Genomic DNA, 19,779 nt, shown 5'->3' with positions numbered 1-19,779 from the left:
CTGGTCAGAGCGAAAAAAAGGCGTTGGTGCGGGCGGTTTATTTTTCAAGTTACAAAAAATTGGTTGATGCGGGCGGTACATTTTAAACCGGCGGTATAATAAAATAAACCGGCGGTATGATAAATAAACCGGCGGTATAATTTAAAAAATAGGAGTAATTAAGTGTTATAGGACATAATTAGGTCATAAAATTTATTTGTTAAAGTAGTTTGATCAAATATTTAGTGTAAATTAAATCAAAGTAAAAAAAATCACTTATGATGATGACTACGTTAATCAAATATATTTTTTTAAGTTTATTGAAATATCTGTGTCTTAAATATCTGTGCCAAGTAGTTAATGTTAAATATCTCCTAGGTATACAGGGAGGATCTAAAAATAAAAATTGGCTCAAAAATGTAGTGGCCTATTTGTTGAAAATGAGTAAAATATGATTTAATTAATAATTATACAGGGTCTCTGAAGTAAGTGCAAGACTTTTTTAACGGAGTGTAAGATCGTTTTTAAAATAAATTGAAAATAACCGAGTTAACTTTAAAAATTTAAGGCATGGTGTTAAAAAAATAAGTATAGGGCGTTTTAATACAGTTATTAATAATGTTACTGTGTAGGGAATTAAAATTACTATAAACACATATAAACACTCAAATATGGAAGAACGCGTGTAACGTATGAGGTGGCAACATTGTAAGCCTTCGATACACCATCAAGAAAATTCAGGAGAATGAATTTGTTAATTTTTTGGATTTTCGGAAAAATATACAATTTTCAACAATTTTTTTGTAAAAATACTCTCATGAGCGTGTTTCTTTAGTCCCAGGTATAACTTTAACCAGTTAAAATACTTGCACTTATTTAAAAACCACCCTGTATAGTAATATCGATAAATAATTAAAATATTTATTAATAATAATAAAAATCGATTTTCAGTAAAACTGTGTGAAATATAACGAACTTTCTGAATAAGTAAATGTTATTCAAATATTTTATGTACTGTATACAGAGTGAGTCTTAATAAGTGCAAATATTTTTAGGGGTAGTATAATTCGACACCAGAAACACGTTTATCAGTTTTTTTCCTGAAAAAAAAATTGGAAATTTGGAGTTTTTTTGGAAATTTTTTTAATTTTTAGTTAAAAAACATAATATTTTCAATAGTATGGCATTATAAGTAGTATATTAAGTTAACAAGAAAGAAAACCCAGAAAAGACCCAGTGATTCTCAAAATTTAAGCAAAAATTCAGTTTTTTTTAATTTTCAAAATAAAATATCTTGGTTATTTTAGACTTATTTGAAAAATGGTAAAGAAAAAATATGTTTCTTTTATCGAGATGCAGCCCTGAAAATATTTGCACTTATTTAAAACTCACCCTATATATAAAAATCTCTTTTCAATAGACAACCTTTCCAAAAAAACTTTAATTATAGAATTTATGAATTTTTGATCACGTAAGAAGTAATTTAATTTGCTTTAATATATATGGTTCAATAAGAAAATAGCTAAAAAACTCTAATTTTAGCCCAGCAATTACCCAGAACACACCTTAATACTCCCACGCAAAATCGCAAAAAATACCGCCCGCACCAACGCCGAATCGAACGCGACACGGGTAAAAAATGTTTAGAGGCGCAGAAACCGCAACCGTGACGTTGCCAAATCGTGCGAAAAATCTGGAGGAGCGGCGACAGCGGGACGCGCTTCAACAACCATGCACTTAGCTCAAAGGGCGAAATCGACTTACCATGGTGCGTGTGGTCGGACTGGTGACTTGCCTTCTGTCAGTTGAAACCAGAAGTGGAGCCGGGCGTAAAGAGAGGACGGAGTTTTATGTTTCGTAGATGGCGCTGCGAGGACGATCGGCCTGAAACTGACACCGGCCCGGGCGGACGCTTATTGCGGCATCGTGGCGGCGGTGGACGTCGCCAGGGCCGTACTGCAAACATTCTTTTACATGTAACTTAAATCTTTTGCAAAATATTCTCATTTATAGGTTTTGCAATATTGTTTACAATTTCTTTGATTTTTTTTCAAATAACCGGCTGTCCTGTACCGGAAACACGGTGACGTATTATGTGCTCCGCTGTTTCAGGACAGAGTTTTTCTATTATAGAGTCTGCAGCAAAGACTTCTTTGATACAGGTTGAGCTTGTTCAGGTATCACTTGACAGCCATCTGTTGTGTCAAGAGACCTTTATGATCCGCATATTATTCCTGCTAAGCATTAGCCATAACTTTGTAGTTTTAGAATTATGGCTTTGGATGAAGGCCTTGCTACGCATGTACCCTTGTCTGTTTCTCCAGTGGACATTCTGCTTCTTCCTGATCCAGAGATATACTTCCTGGGTTATACATTTGGGTATTTCCAGTACTGGCTCTAGACCAAGACAGGGTTCCAATGATCCTTGCCTAACTAATTTATAGGCTTTTTCGTTACCTTGGATGCCACTGAAGCCCGGTACCAAAAATAATTTAATTCTGTTCCTTTCTGCCAAGGCTTCCAGTTCAACCAGCCATTCTCAGACGAGTTTCTTTGAGGTTGCTTTTAGTTTGTTCCTTCTGAGACTGAACCATATCTAATGTAGTTCTTTCCTGACCTGTAGGTTATATTTTCCAGTCTTATCCTTTTTAAAAAGTCTGATAAATTGGAGACTAAACCTTTCATATTATTAATGGCTTCTTTCTTTCTATTTATCTAATCTTCTTCGGTCTATCGGTGGCCATAGGCCCCTCTAATCTCTTCCACATTTCCCTGTCTGTCGCCACGTGCATCCATCTAGTTCCTGCATGTTTCTTCAGATCGTCCGACCACCTTATTATCTTGCATCTTTTATTTTTCCAGGGCTTCCAGTTTATAATGCATTTGTTCATCGATGGTTTTTTTGTCAATGGACATAAAAAGTGTTAGTTTAATCGTTTCTTCTTCTGACCAACAAAATCACAACGTGGCTTCGTCGTAGTAGCTCCACTACAGTTTCGACAGTCTTCTTGTCTTTGTATCTCAGGCCTGCCGTAGATTTTGGCAAATGTTCCACTATGAATTATTTACCTGCCTCTGTCCAGGTGACTTTTTTTACCATTCTAGAAATCTTTTGGCCAGCTACTGTTATGTGACTATTCTTCTAATTGCTTCTGCAGCACCACAGAAGGTTTCTGAACCTATAATCGATATTTCCATTCCTTTTCGTTGCACTTTTCTAACGAATAATATCGTTGCTAGAGGATGCACATACTCCCACGCTAGTCTAGAATTGACCTCTGTGAAATCGAGTTTTTAGTGGTGTTTAGCTATTTATGAAGATGGCAAATAAATGCTTTGTTAACTTGCCTTTTTTATTATACCTACCTCACTAATAGATTGTCGTTATTTCCTCTTGAAGAAATGTGATATCCTTGAATAAAAAGCAAATCCATTCTTTCTTTTAGAGCTTTTATTCCAGCTCTCCCCCCTCTCCTTCCTTAGCCTACTGACATTCTTGAGACGTCTGTATACTAGATTTCTTCAGTGGCACACCCTTTATCAAGTTTTCCAGCCTTTTGAGAAGCTAACTTCTGCCACATCTCACTGGGAGATAAATACAGGGTGGCCCATCGAAAACGTTCCGCAAGGCATAACAGCCAGGGTATTTATTTTTTCAAAAAATCCAAAAACACGTCAATTTTGTTTGTGAGGGGGACAACTTTTGCCCCAAAAATGATTGCAAAATCTTCAACCCTCTAAACGGGGGTGTCATCCCCCAACTTTTTTCAAATGCGAAGGGGGGTCAAGTGGCGCCGCAATGAAAAGAGTTTTCTATTCTCTATATTTCCCCGCTTCGTTTTTGAAAATCGGTAGAGTCATTGAGAAAATATGAAGGATTGAAATTTGAAAAGTTTATTTAAGCATTTATCAGAGTAAATGATAATTAAGGATAAATTCGACCAATTTGCTGTTTTTTTCTTATTATATCTAGATGTTTATGCATTTTTTCCCTTGCCACAACGTTGAACGATCAGGTGCGGTAGTTGCTAGATAGCTGTTCTGTGACTTGTACGTTGAAGTTCTTCTCAATATCGTTAAACTGACCTACAATAGAATTTCCAAAAATACCAGCCCACACGTTAAATTTCTGAGGGTTTTGTGTGTGCACCTCGTGAAAAACCTTGGGGTTGTCCTCAGCCCAGTACCGACAGTTGTGCCGATTAGTTAATCGGCACAACTGTCGGTACTGGGCTGGGTAGTAGTAGTTACACCGTTCAAAAAGAAAGTACACTCGTCCGAAAAACACACATTAAATAGGAAATTATTATCATTCGCCACTCGTTCACTCATAGTTTCACAAAATTGCAAGCAACGATCAAAATCTTCTTCGTTGAGTTCTTGTACCAACTGAATTTTGTACAGGTGGAACTTTTGTTTTTTTAATATCCGTTGGAAACTTATACGATTCCCGCCAGTCTTATTGGCTAATTTTCTTGTACTCAGAATACTGTCCATGGCAACTTACCCCAATACGAATACCTCCATAGCTTCATTTACTACAGGATTTTCCCTCTGCCTCTGTTTATTCATAACGGAACCAGTTTCGCGAAATTTTGCTACTAACTGGCGAACAATTTCGCCATAAAGGTGTTTTTCAGGATGGCGTTCATTGAATATCTGCGCAACCCGATTGCAAACATCTAGAAATAATAAGAAAAATACAGCAAGTTGGTCGAAGGTATTTATCCTTATCATTTACTCTGATAAATGTTTAAAAAACTTTTCAAATTTCAATCCTTCATATTTTACCAACGACCCGACCGATCTTCAAAAACGAAGCAGGAAAGTATAGAGAATAGAAAGCCCTTTTCATTGCGGTACCACTTGACCCCCCTTCCTATTTGAAAAAAATCGGGGGATGACGCCCCTGCTTAGAGGGTTGAAGATTTTGCAATAATTTTTGGGGCAAAAGTTGTCCCCCTCACAAACAAAATTGACGTTTTTTTGAATTTTCTGAAAAAAAAATTACCCTGGCCGTTATGCCTTGCGGAACGTTTTCGATGGGCCACCCTGTATACTCTTTTCATCTTTATGCTTACATTCCCTGTAAAGTGGTACATAACTTTTTTTTTCTGTGATGGTTTTCATTGAGTTAGATATTTTCAATTATAATTCTCCAGTTATATTTGGTACTACGTCATATTGCTTTTGGATATTCATCAAAAATGTAATTGTTGCTCCTTATCGGACCAAGTTTTGCATTTGCAACCGATTGTGCTTATTTGTTTAAAATTATTGTTTTCATTTATTTCCAATAGTGTTTCCCGACTATTGCATAAAATTTGAAAGAAAGCAATTCTGATTCAATATATTATATTAAAAAATAAATTTCTTATGAGAGAAATGCTGTTTCTTTCTTTAAAATTTAATATGTCTTAAATTACTTAAGAATAATGTGGGTTATACACCTATGTAGAAAGTGTCTTTAGCAACAATCTATTAAAAAAGTGCAAAACTCACAAGTGTCTTGCATCAAGACCCTGCAAGACTAAGGCTGGGGGTCTTTTGAAAATTCTATATATTGCCATTAAAGTTAATATCAAGAAATTCAATTTATAAATATTCAAAATTATAGTATATCTAACAGTTTGTAGTATTAAACGAAGTCCAATCCTGTGCCTAGCCGTGGATAAAATTAGGAGAAAAACTAAAAATACCGACGAACTACATTTAAATTTTTCGTACAGCGTTACGTGGCCAAGGTGCACATTTTTGGCAATAATGTAAAAAGTTTGTCTACACCATTTAAAATTCTTTACTGAATCATCAAAAAATGTCATTGTGATAGTGAACAATACAATTTACTTATTAATCATATAAAATAGATATATATGATATAAGATATTTGAGGAGTAGACTTTCTAGATGCATTTTATCCATCTTTTCGAATTTTGGCATACAAAGGCCACGCTTTTTGGAAGAAACTTACCGAAAAACTAGTATACTTGATAAATGAATAAAAAAATCATAAAAATAATATAACTAGATGTGAAAAATTTAGTTTTGATGATATCTGAAAGAATTGAAAAAAAAATTCTCTCTAATTTTCTGCTACCATGGTCCGTATCTCCAACTATTTGGTTCCCAGGTGTAGTTCCATTCATCATTTTATGTAATATTATTAAAAAAATAGAGCAGTTGTAGTACAAAAAAAAACTCTTCATCTGGCAATGACAAACAAACAGCAGTATGTCCACAGCACACAAAGAGTGCCTCTTCTGGACATACTTCTGTTTGTTTGTCTACAGCCAATGGACATACAGCACATAAAAAGTCTCAGGCATTTTTGCCATTTAATTCGAATGGGATAAAATGTATTTAACACTTCATTTCTGGCATCATATTGCAGCTCTTTGTATGTAGTTTGCAATGCCACCTTTGATTGAAAATTTAAAAAAATGGACAAAATACATATAGTAAGTCTGCTCCTCATGTATATTCTTAGTTCCTAATAACATAGAATATATTGCAAAACTGAAATAAAATAAAAGACAAAATACTTGCTTTCGATCTCTTTATTTGAAAGAAAGTATACAAAAATGTGTTCCTTTTATCACAATGCAATATGACGGATTTATTATTTAAATCTTCTACATAATTATTTATTTCATTGTTTTACTTAAAAACGACATATTTTTAGCTAGAGGATGTTAATTAATATTTTATTTAAAATTTTAAAATACCTATGTACTAAATATACCGGGTGGTACATCGTCGATGGAAACATAGGCAAACCCATGCAAATTCTGAACTGTTCAAATATTAGCTCCCCTAATAATTTTACAGCTAAGAGGAAAATGTTTTTTAAAGGTCTGCCTATGTTGAATACACATACCAAAAATGTACAATTTTAGAAAAGCCGATTTAGGTAATTTAAGAAAAACTACAAATTTTAATTTAAAACTGAACGGGTAACAATGCAATATCAGTCAAATGTCAACATATTTTAAGTTGTCAACCTATGATTTTATCATTGTCAAATTTAATTTGTTGTGCTGTCTACACTGGTCTACACTACTACCTTATAGTACCCATAAAATAATTAACTAGAATAGTACCTACGCTCAGTGTTTCCAAAATGTATTTTTGGGGTTAACTTTCGTTTAGCTGAAATCAGTTATTAGAAAAAAAAATTGTCTTTAAAAAGCTACTGTGAACCACGGAAAACACAAATTTTTCTGCGGAAATGCGTAATTTCCAAATTTCGCACTTTAGAATAACTGAAATCTGCTATAAAAAAATACATTTTTCGTTTTATTTTTAATATTTTTCTGAACATATAAACATCAAAATTTTCCTGCGGAAATATGCTGTTTTCATTTTCTAAGGAAATTCATTAGACTTTAGAATAGCTGAAATCAGTTTTGAGGAAAATAAAAATTTTCCTGTGGAACTAAACTGTATCCATTTTCTGAGGAAATTTAATAGACTTTAGAATAGCTGAAATCAGTTATATAAAAAATAAATATATTTTTGCCTTTTAGAAGCGTTTACAAACTCAGGAAAATAAAAAATTTCCTGCGGAAATAAACTGTATCAATTTTCTGAGGAAATTTAATAGACTTTAGAATAGCTGAAATCAGTTATATAAAAAATAAATATATTTTTGCCTTTTAGATTTAGCAATTTTTTTTTTGGTAGAAAGTCCTATGCTTATAGAACAGTTTAAAAGAAAAAAAAAATCCTTGGATGAAGCACTTTTGAATCAAAAAATTAATTTAAAAGTGTCTAAAATTCTAACCAATCCCCTGTATACATTTAAGGAAGGAATAACATTTTTCTGTAAAGTTTATTTCTCTACTTTTACACTCAGCACAAGAATTAATTCTGAAAAGTAATGTACAGGATGTTAATAATCTATTCTATTGTAGCATGCAAATTTAAATATCTTTAAATATCTCAGAAACCACAGATTTTAAACATATTTAATCTTTATAATAAATACCTTTTTTTGGACCCAAGAATCCAAAAATGAAATAAAATACCGGGTGTTCCATAAGAAAAAATATAACTTTGGTACGGATCTTAGTGCTGTAACACCCTGTACATTTCAAAATAATTTTAAATTGTGCACATTACCTACCCACATATACCCATAAAATATTTTGTTTCTACATCTTTCTGTTTTCGTATAATCAACCTAGGCGAATGAGGTGCGCCACCCTGTATATTTGTACTTCTAACGCCTTCTAGAACGCATATTATAAAGTCATTTTATATATAACAGATTTCAGCTAAACGAAAGTTGAGCCTATTTTTGTAATTTAAAACTGGTTTGAATGAGGCAAAAACTTAACGTTCAAAAAAATATAATTTGACATTAAGACAACTAAGACAATTAAGAAGTACGCTGGCATTTGTCTTGTTTTGCATTGTTACCTGTTTAGTTTTATTTAAAAATAGATGCAGTTTTTCTTAAATTACTTAAAATCGGCTTGTCCAAAATTGTTCAAATTTGGCATATGTGTTCAGCATGCGCATATTTTTAAAAAACCTGTTTACGACTTTGCTGTAAAATCAACAGAGTAGTCAATATTTGGACAGTTCAAAATTTGAATACGATTTCTTGTTTTCAACGACAATGCAACACCCGGTATATATTTTTAACCTATAACTTTAGAAATTCTTTATTATCGTTACCCTAGAAAAATCTATTTCTTTAGTTATTTTTTACATAATATGTATCATTTTTGACACATAATACACTACGACACTAATTTAATGTATAAAATAGTACTGAATCTCACCTTATTTTATCTAAACAAAATGTTATTGTTTGACAACCTTTTTTTTACATATTTCTGCTCTTACAATAATTATTGAATTGAACTTTGTGTTAAAAAATATAAACAAGTTTTATAATCTATTGATTTAAAATCTTGAGTTGACTTCACAATAAATATTTTTTGTTTCATTGTAATAAATACAAAAAAAATCAGTGATTAAAACAGAAATATTATAAAGCTATCACATGCAAATGTTAAAATATACCGTATGATTGAAAAACAACGGCATCAAGTTGGCCTGGAAATGACGATCGATGATATTTCATAAAGCTATAATTTTACATATTATGAATCATCAAAAATTAATAATAAACTTAAATGAATAAATTAATCTTACTAATTTAACAATATTTTAAATGCCTTGTTCATATTTGAAAGCCTATATTCTATATGTACATGACTTAATAGTAATTAAAAAAGCGTAATTAACAACCTTTAAAATTTTATTAACATTGCAAACATACTGTCACATTTTTGAGCTCAACATTTTTGGACACTAACATTTAATTTTGAATTATTTTACTTCTCAGTTTGTTTCTTTTTATATTAAGTATGTACAGTCAACATTTATCAAAAATGAACTTAAAATTTATTGACTATATTTATAATTTGATCAAAATTTAGGTATTTTTGATTATCTGTTCAATTATAAATCCATTAGCATTCAAAATCCAAACTATCAAGAACGTTACGGAACATTCTAACAATATTTATCTGGCTAACTTTCAAACATCAAACGTAGAAACACTCACCTCATTATGATTATATTATTATGGTCTATTCATCCAACAAAGACTATATGTTTTTCTTAAATAAAATATATTTTTTGAAGATCTGTTGAATTTACCGGGCAAACCCGTTTTTTGAAGGTTTCTGGCAGATTTATAGTTTGTGATATTCACTCTCAACATTTTTTATAAAATATTTGACAAATAACTGTTCACATTTTAAAACGTGTTTGTCAATATACAGTCAATTTTAATAAACCACTAGGTATAGAATATTTTTTGATTGTAAGACGTAACATTCCACTTAAAAATATCCAACTTTAGTTTGAAAATATGTTTGTATCGCCCTGTATATCAATAAATAGATTTAAAAATGTGTTTTATCATTGCCCACATATTTTGTAAAAAATACTGGAGTGAAAAATGTTATGTTGTTTTCACCCTGTATTAATATCCTGGTTAATAAAGTATCATGGTATATTTATACAGGGTGAGTCTTAAATAAGTGCAAATATTTTTAGCGGTTGTATATTTCTACCCCGGAAATATGTCCGAGTTTTTTGCGAAAAAAAATTTGATATATTTTGAAAACATTTTTGGATTTTTTTTAAATCTTTGTTTAAAAAAATAATATCTTCATAATATGGTAATATATGTAGGTAGTAAATTAAATTTACAAGAAAGAAAACCCAGAAAAGATCCAGTGGTTCTCAAAGTTTCAGCGAAAAATATTTTTTTTATGAAAATTTCAAAGTAAAAAACGGCATAGAGAAAATGTATATCTTTTATCGAGATCTATCAGCCCTAAAAATATTTGCACTTATTTAAGTCTCACCCTGTATACTTTATACGGCATTATATTCAGAGTGTAATATTATACAGTACGATTGAAAAAAAGCATCGTCAAGTTGGCTTGACTCCAGTAACACCATTCAGTCATCTATACTAGAAGATTGACAAAAAACTCTCACTGTTAGAGTCCACTGTTAATCCAAGCCAACTCTGACGCCAAGTTTTTATTCGATCGTACACTGATAAAAAAGATAGACTTGAACTAAAGTCGTCAACGTTCTTGAAAAAAAAATTTAGTAACAAGAGAATTTATTTTAGCGTAAAAGAAAATATTTTGCCTGAAGAAAAACTCTCTTAACTTAAGAAAACTGGTCTCTGAAAAATTGGAAAATTTCTCTTGAATCTATTTTCATTCAACCAAGTGCAAGTTACTTTGTTTTAAGATACTAAGAAAAATACGCTAGGAAGTACTTCATTCAAGAAACATGGTCATTTTTCCAATAGCTAAATACTCTTTTGATGAAAAATAATAACGACACGCAAAGACGATGACGAAGGACGATATATACAATCAGTCGGCAGTCCGATCAGTCCTACATCATAGTACGCATGGGTTTTGTTGCTTGGAATTTTCCACTTGGAATTTTGCATAATCTTTTTAAACGCATATCGTATAACAAATTATATAGTGATCGTTATATTAACATGCATTTGTCATTTGGACAAATTTTAGGATATATGGATTCTTTAAAGGAGTTTCTGAAAAAATGGAAATTAGAGCATTTATTTGCTATATTCGAAGGTAAGAGACATTTACCTAATGCACCTATTTAGATAATGCATGGGTGACCATAGATAGAATAAGAATATAGGTATCGATTTTTTTATGCAAATAATTACAAACATTTTAAAATTTCAAGTCGTCATATTAAAAAATTCAAAATGTGAGTAAAGCTAATTTATTTGCTTTACTTTGATTAATTGTGATGTAACATTTCTTTGTAATTTGTAGAGCGATGGAACCACCCCAAAAAATACCAAGGAGTGAAGAAGCAGAAATAACTACTATCGAGGAAAATAATATCACTTTACTTACCACAGGCCAGGAAAACCTAAATTTATCAGAAAATAATATACCTCGTAATATGCCTGGATATGATGTATAGAGTTCTCTTAGATCAAAATAAATTTTAGTCGAGTCAATAGTATTCGCTATTGGTTTAAGAAAAGTGTCTCTTTAATCAAGAAATGTTCCTTTTCAATCAAGAATTTTTGCATGAATCAAAGAGACTATTGTTCTTGTAGCAAGAACTTCTTTGCATATTCATTTTGGGTCAAGAGTGAAATAGGTACTTTGGACTGATAGATTCTTCTATTCTCTAAAGTAATTTTTTAAAGCTTATGAAAAGATAGTTAATGCTTTGGGCAAAGAAACGTCGTTCTTGGCCCTATTGAAAAGCGCCAATCTTTTGGGTCAAAGTCATATTCATTTCGACTGAGAGATCCTTTTTTTCAGTGTACTGTATAATATTACACACTAATATATCAAAAATAATAATATCTGTTTTGTATAAATGTTCATAAACGTTAAAACAAATATACTTTTAGATGTTACAATGCAAATCGACTTAAACTAAGTATGTGGGTTCATGTATTTGCTGAGCAAAAATTGAACTTGATGACAACCTCACAGAAACATACATCACAGTTTACCTACACATACAACAAAAATATATTTATCATAAATACTTAATAGCTTTCTTAGTATTAAATACGGTTTTTAAAATGGTAGTATCCCCTATTTCGCTTTATAGTTCACTAAGTTCACATAAAAATATTTCTATAACACTTAAAATCGTAAAATAAAAAAATAACTAAGTACTAGGCCGTCAGGTTGGAGGTTTTTTCTAGTGTCCGTCTCTTACTGAGTTGTCTCCAGAATCTTCTGTCCAGTTGCCTGTCCTGTCAAACATAAAAATATATATTTTTATCATATTAATTTCTTACGATCTGTCCATTTTAACAGAACGTCAACAGTTTTTATAGACGTACCTATCTGTTTAAAAAAAAACTAAAGTGTTCTAGAACAGTTGCATTTAGATATTTTAAATAGTTTTTTCTTTGTTTTTTGGGTTTTTTAGCTTCTGACGACGGGAAGAGATATACTTCCCGAAACGTTAAGCATTTTTTGTCCGTTAGGTAAATTTGTATTAGCCTTGTTTATATATTCTTAAAGTTGATCAACCGACTAGACAAAATGTGCTGCCAACTGGAAGACAAATCGTGAACCTTTCGCGGCGGAGTCAAAAATATCGATTATTTTCGTTATTTTCCTGAGAGTAATGTAATAAAATAGTCCGGGTTTCTGCGAACTTTAATAGTGATCAGTTGATTAAGAAATTTAAACGAAATTTTTATTTTATTGTAAATTGTGGATTATTTTTGCCTGTTATTTTAAGAATTCTAAACCGTATTAACAAAGAAATTATTATTTCGATATGTTGGTACATTATTTATAATTTATGATAATGCTAATTGGCTGTTATTTAATATTAAAAAAAGTTACATACCTATTTTAATTTGATTTAATGCAGGTTTATAAAAGAAATCATTTCATTTTTTTTTTTAAAACATAAAACTTTTACATTTTTGGTGCCAACTAACTGGGATGGTATTATTGGTATGGAAATTATAGCCAAAAGAAAAGAATTGGCTATAACTTGCAATTTTCGAAAAAAAACATATTATACCTATATCGCTGAAAAGCTTAAAAATGGCGCTTTTATGAAGTCATGGCCAACTATGGTTTCCTTTTAAAAAAACATAATGTTTGTGTCATATGTCAAAAATGACAGGCTTTTAGGAAAAAAACAGAAAACACAAACTCATTAGGTATGTGATTTTATCTACAACTTTTATCTGAAACTTTTTGTCTAAAATACCGTATGATCGAATAAAAATGGCGTCAGCGATGGCTATGAAATGACAATCGATGATATTTCCCATATAATTTTACATATAAAATGACAGCGATCTTCATTCAAAACCAAGCCATCGTTGACGCCATTTTTATTCGATCATACGGTAGATTATAATGGAATTAGAGACAAGTTTTAAAATAGCCAAAATTTGTTTTTTTCGAAATATCTAGTAAGCCTTGAATTTCTCCGAAAAATCGAAAAGGCGCATATTTATGACCCTACAAAACTGCAATTATTCTTTCCCCATTTAACCGACTCTCTATCTCCAGTAGTTTCCGAGATACCCATAGAGAACATCGATCGTAGGAAACTCACCCTGTATAGTATTTAGAAACTAATAGAAACTAACTGTTATTATTATTTGACTATATTAATTTGATTAATAAGACTCGATTTATTTAATTTAAAATAAATTTGATCAGATTTTTTTTTCGTATATTCAACTACCAGAAAACCAAAATTATATGATAACGCACTTTTCAACGAAGTTGAAGGAAGATATAGTGTATCTATCACAATACTTAATAGAATTATTACAATTAGAAGAAAAACAAAAAGAAAAAATACCCAAATACCTCATCTACAAAATAAACTAATATAATCTCTTATAAAAACACTACACTTCTTGTATTCTACCCTGAAAAAATTCTCAAACTTACTAATTAATCAAACAAAAAGAAAAAATAACCAAATTATCCCTTCACCTACTACTTAACTACAAAATAATAAACTATAAAACACTACTAAACTATTTCTAGTATTCTACACTAAACATTATAATTAAACTTAATAAAATTAATCTAATTTTACACTACAACTGCAAAGAAATAAGAACATTTTTTAAAACTAGAAGAAACAGAACTTCGATACGTGCGACCAGTATAATAGATCAAGCGGACAAAGAATATAAAATACTTTAAAAATGTGCATTCAGAAAGAAAAATATCTCGAAAATTATCTAAACAAACATTTTTTTTCTTATCAGTGAAAAGCATCGGCCTCGTCGGCCTTGCGGAATTTGTCGGGTATTTACAATGGTCGAATTGTATAATTACCAGCTTTTATAGCATATCTAATAGATAAAAAGTATCTGGTCGATTAGTAACCAATTGGCACAGTCCGAAAATTATCGATTTTTATTTTCTCTGTTTTTATTGGTCGCTTCAAAATTCAGAGTAACAAAAAATATTTTTCTGTAGTAAAAGACTGCGAAATACGCCCCGCCATCTGGTGCTTTACATCCATAAACGTCTTAGGTTGAGCTACTTTAAAAATTCATATACAAGGGTATTAGTAAGCCACTGCTGACAATTAAGGTACGCGCACACTGACCAGAGCCGCACGCGCCGCATCGACCGAAGAAAAATATTGTTTGCCTTACTTTCAATGAAGGTGCGCACACTAGCCAGAGCCGCACGAATCGCATCGACGAAAATGCGACCAGCATTGTTGGGCCAGAATGATTTTCAGTAAATGCGGCTAGTGCTGCTGACGTCACACGCATTTCCTTCCACTCTACGTATCGTAGGTAGCCGAAGAGGAGATTAGAAATTCATTGAAATATTACATTTTTTCTAGTTCATCCTCAATTAAATATGGAAATAATGTAGATTTTGCCAATATTGTGAGCCTATAACTTTCGATTCTTTCTCGTAATTTCTTCTTCTTCTATTAGCAAGGAGCTCATAATTATTTCTTGTTCGTTGTCATTTATTGTCGAGAAAAATTAAAAAACACGCTTATCACCGCAGACACAGGACTCCGGAAGCGACTGATGAGAAATTCGATTGGCAAATACGGGTGTAGTAGGGGCAAAAAGAAACAAAATAGCGAATAATGCGGCGAGTGCGGCGCGTGCGGCTCGGGTCAGTATGCGCGAGAAAAAAAAGTGCGACTCGTGCGGCGCGTGCGGCGAGTGCGGCTCTGGTCAGTGTGCGCGTACCTTTAGTCTCCGTTGAATTAACGCAGCAGTTTTTACAAAAAATAACTATTTAATTTTGTAGATTTTCTTACAGTGGCGAAATACACATAGAATTATTTTATTTTAGGTATTTTAAATATTTGAAAAAAGAGTATTTGAGAAAATGTAAATTACCTTGAGTCGTTTTGGAGTGACAGACTTTGGAGGGTATGGAATGGGTACCGATTCTATTTCTACCTCATCCTTGGAGAACATTTGATTGAAATTGCGGTTTTCTGGATACCTTTCGTATATCCTTCGTTCAGTTCTTCGGACGTTGAAGAACTCAAATCTGAAATGAAAGAAAATACACTATGTACAAACCTGTTTCTACAATTATTGGCTTTTAGACATTGTAAATGATCGTAAACCCCCTGTATACTAAAACAGGGTGGTTCGAACTCTACTCCGAAAACTTTGGCAGCATATTCTGCAAATAATTTCTGAATTAATGTCAATATTTGGATGAAAATTGATATCTAGGAGTTTTTTGACATGAGAACTTTGATTTTGATGTCAATATGACTCCTGCTTGTAGAGGGCTCCACCTACATATTTTTAACTGGTTTGAAAAGTAATAACTTTTCGTCCGTACCTGTATAAAACTACCTAGTAAAAAATATACATTTAGGAACATCGTAAATGTATATTTTTTACTTTTATATTATTATTTTTATGTAAAAAAGTATATTGGTAAAAATCGCTAGAATTAATGGTTCTCGAGATATTTGGAATCGAAATTATCAATACCTGTCATCATTGACATAAATTAAACATGTTGACTAAACTGTTATCAGACTGAAATCATAAATTTGAAATGTTTTTGTGCCAAAAGTTCAACAGAAATTGTTTTACCATTATTTTTTTCGATGAAAAATTTATGATTAATTTAAAAAAATAAAAAGTTCCCCAATTTATCATTTCAGTCAAATAACTATCTACTCGACATGTTTATTTTTTGTGCATAATGACATGTATTGACTATTTCCATTCTAAATATCTTGAGAACGGTTGCTCGTAGCGATTTTTATCAAGAGACATCTGCAGAATATGCTGCCGAAGGTTCCGGAATACAGTTCGGACCACCCTGTAGAGTATAATAGAAATCACTAATTTCGAGGTTCTGAATGAAGCTTGAGTTTATAAATTTGGAGTGTAGAGGTAAGGAGAAATATCTTCGATGGCACTGCTGTGGCAAAAACCTAAGATTTAAACATGCGCCGAAAATTTTTAGAACAGGAAATGATTCAAAAGAGATAAATATTTGATGTGAAGGCGCGGGTTTAAAAACATACAAATTTTATATTCATGTCACGTGAAATAAATTATCGATTTTTATTCAACAGCAATAGAGTGGGCGTCTACTCTAATATACAAAAATAATTGTTTTATATTCTAAAAAATAAAAACAAAGCTTTTTTGTGTAATGTTTGGTTATGTCACTTTTATTCTCTTATCTATGGTTACTTTCTATTTTTTAGATTTATCATTAGCGCCACTGCACTGTGGTCGTTTGGTGAACCCTTATTCTTCCCATTTTGTGTCCACTTTTTCAAATAAAATCCCTTAAGAGATATTTCTCCTCATCTCTACACTCCATATTTATAAATCAAAATCTATGTTGTTTACTTACATTCTGTGACTTTTCGTTTTAGGCACCCGTTCAATAGTGGCGAACTTGGCCGGCGCCGGCTTGAACCGCTCGAACAGCACAGCCGCGGGGTTGTGATGCGCAGTTGCCGCCGCTTTCTGCGCCGCAGCCTCGTCCGCCCCCAGAGCCGCCTCCTCCGCCGCCTCCACTATCTTGCGGTAGCTCTCCGAGCGCGGCATACTCGGAGAGGGATGCGCTGTCGGAGAATCCGCGACTTCTGCGCAGCATTCTTAGAAAAGGAATAATTAAGGCTTTCAAATCAGTCTAATGGTTATAAGGTTTCGATTTTGAACATTGTCTGTGTTTTAATTTTCCTTAGAAGTCGTAACACTATACAGGGTGGTCCGAACTGCATTCCGGAAACTTCGACAGCATGTTTTGCAGATAAAAATAAGTAAAAAGTTCGTGTAAATGTATGTCCTAGAATGCTTAGTTTCGGAGATACAGGCTGTAGAAGTTTTAGATTTATTTAGATTTTATCCAAATCATTTCTGAAGTAACGTCAATATTTCGGTGAAAATTGGTGTCTGGGAGTTTTTTGATATGAGAAATTTGATTTGGATGTCAATATGACTCCTATTTGTTGGGGGCGCCACCTACACGTGTTTTAACTGTTTTGAAGAGTAATAACTTTTCGTCCGTACCTGTATAAAACTACTGTGTGAAAAAATATACATTTCCGTGACTTTTTACGTAAAAAATGTATTTTGGTTAGTATTTAGAATGGAAATAGTCAATACATGTCATTACTGGCAAAAAATAAACACGTTGAGTAAAAAAATATTTGACTGAAATAATAAATTTGGGAATCTTTTTTTTTTAATTAATCATAAATGTTTCTTCCAAAAAATAATGATAAAACAGATTCTGTTGAACTTTTGGCATAAAAACATTTCAAATTTATGATTTCAGTCTAATAACTATTTAGTCAACGGATGTTTAATTTTTGTCAATGATGATAGGTATTGATAATTTGGACGCCAAATATCTCGAAAACCAAGAAGAGACCTTTTTTACGTAAAAAACGTCGTAAATGTTTTTTTTACTCTGTACTTTTCTATAGGTACGGGCGAAAAGTTATTCCTCTTCAAACTAGTTAAAAAATATGTAGGTGGCGCCCTCTACAAGTAGGAGTCATATTGACATCAAATTCAAATTTTTCATGTCAAAAAACTCCCATACACCAATTTTCATCCAAATATTGACGTTACTTCAGAAATTGCTTGGAAAAAATCAAAATAAAAATGAAACTTCTACACCCTGTATTTCCGAAACTAACCATTTTATACATACATTTATACGAACTTTTTTACTTATTTTTATCTCCAGAATATGTTGCCGAAGTTTCGGAAATATAATTCGGACCACCCTGTATAACCCTATTGGCAAAATTTATCTATGTATAAAAGAAGTTTCAATGATGTCGCTTCTACTTTTTCATATTTTTTATTATTAAATAGTGCCAAACGTACTTTGTAATTTCTTTAAAACAAAACAACAAAGTACGTTTTTCTCGAAATCCGAAAACATAATAGTGTAAAGGGTACTTTACCTACCCTTTCCTCCTGCGCAGTCCGTCCGCGCCGCTTCTTCCCCCTCCGCCGAGGCACTCGCGCTGCTCGTCGTGCTCTGCGCCCGCGTCGTCCCGCCCTCCTCCCACGTGGACATCGACGTGGTGGGCGTGGTCGTGGCGTCTGCGCTCTCGCTTGGCCTTGGCCGATCGGGCACAGTCGGATCGCTTCGAGCGCGATCGGCAACATCCCGAGAACATGTGTCAGCAGCACTTCCAGTTCGGATTCCCTGCCAGCGGTGCGAGATCGTCAAAAGTCAATATATCGAGTATCGAGCTGTGTTTTGATTGGCACACGACATCGAATCTAACTACGATCTGGACTTAAGCCCGGTTGACAGGGTATAAGTGTGCTTGGATAATAACTTGGGCTAAGTAACTTGTATCATACACTTGGCCCAAGCTGGTTTCCATTTGGATAGATAGTAAGATGTCAGATTTGGTATTGGGTTAACGAAATATTAGGCCATATTCAAAGAATCTTTGACTTTCCCTTCATACGCAATACGGGGTTTTCAAAACTTCGAAATATTAGATTTAGAATTTGATGTCCATATTATGTCTCCAAAATATACAGGGTGTTTCAAAAAACATGTGCCATCTCTCGTGAGGAGAAGTGCTAAATATTTTAATGCAAAAAAAGTGTCGATAAATTCATCAGGGACGCTTATATGGGTTATCACTAGAATATTTTTCAAAAAAAAACATGTGCGCCACTAATTTTTTTTGTTTGATATCAAAATTATGTAGGCCGTTTAATGCAAATTAAATGTTATTTCTTGATATTTTGTCAAATTCGACTTCCTTGATGAGATAAACGCAAATTTATTAATCACAATTAATAAAATTAAATTAAAAACAAAATTAATAAATTATATATTTTACTTAATTTATTATTAAATATTATTACTATTAGTTATTATTACTATTAGTCTAACCTTCAGCAATTTCAAATAAAAAAATAATGTTATTTAGGATAATTACAAAAAAAATAATTTTAAAAAGTTTTAACATCCTTTAACTCTAAAACTATGCATTTCCATACCCATATTTATAGGAACTTTTTCATATTTTTTGATGAGGAATCAATGAGTACTTATTGAAAACGTTCGCAAGTTAATGATATTAAAATTTTTAAAGGTTGCTATTAGACTTGGATCAAGCCAAATTAATAAAATTGCGTTTATCTCATCAAGGAGGCCGAAATCGACAAAATATCAAGAGACAACTTTTAATCGGCATTAAACTGCTTACACTATTTTGCTTACAAGAGACGAAAAAGTCAGTGGC

At 32.3% G+C, this 19,779-nt stretch overlaps 1 protein-coding gene across 1 annotated transcript in view; it reads right to left on the bottom strand.

Moving 5' to 3' along the window:
- Positions 1 to 11,835: 11,835 nt before the first annotated feature.
- The window catches only part of LOC115882842, a 142,410-nt gene continuing 134,466 nt past the window's right edge, over positions 11,836 to 19,779 (bottom strand). The window contains exons 30-33 of the mRNA XM_030901091.1: positions 18,476 to 18,719; positions 16,902 to 17,148; positions 15,404 to 15,560; positions 11,836 to 12,289 (exon numbers count right to left, since the gene is read on the bottom strand). Coding sequence (XP_030756951.1) covers positions 12,209 to 12,289; positions 15,404 to 15,560; positions 16,902 to 17,148; positions 18,476 to 18,719 — 729 coding nt within the window. The 3' untranslated portion in view covers positions 11,836 to 12,208. The remainder of the gene's footprint in view (positions 12,290 to 15,403; positions 15,561 to 16,901; positions 17,149 to 18,475; positions 18,720 to 19,779) is intronic.

The sequence above is a fragment of the Sitophilus oryzae genome, unplaced genomic scaffold (genome assembly GCF_002938485.1).
Source record: "Sitophilus oryzae breed Bouriz unplaced genomic scaffold, Soryzae_2.0 scaffold_179_pilon_pilon, whole genome shotgun sequence".
NCBI classification, from domain to species: domain Eukaryota; kingdom Metazoa; phylum Arthropoda; class Insecta; order Coleoptera; family Curculionidae; genus Sitophilus; species Sitophilus oryzae.
This window is presented reverse-complemented; position numbering and strand designations above follow the sequence as displayed.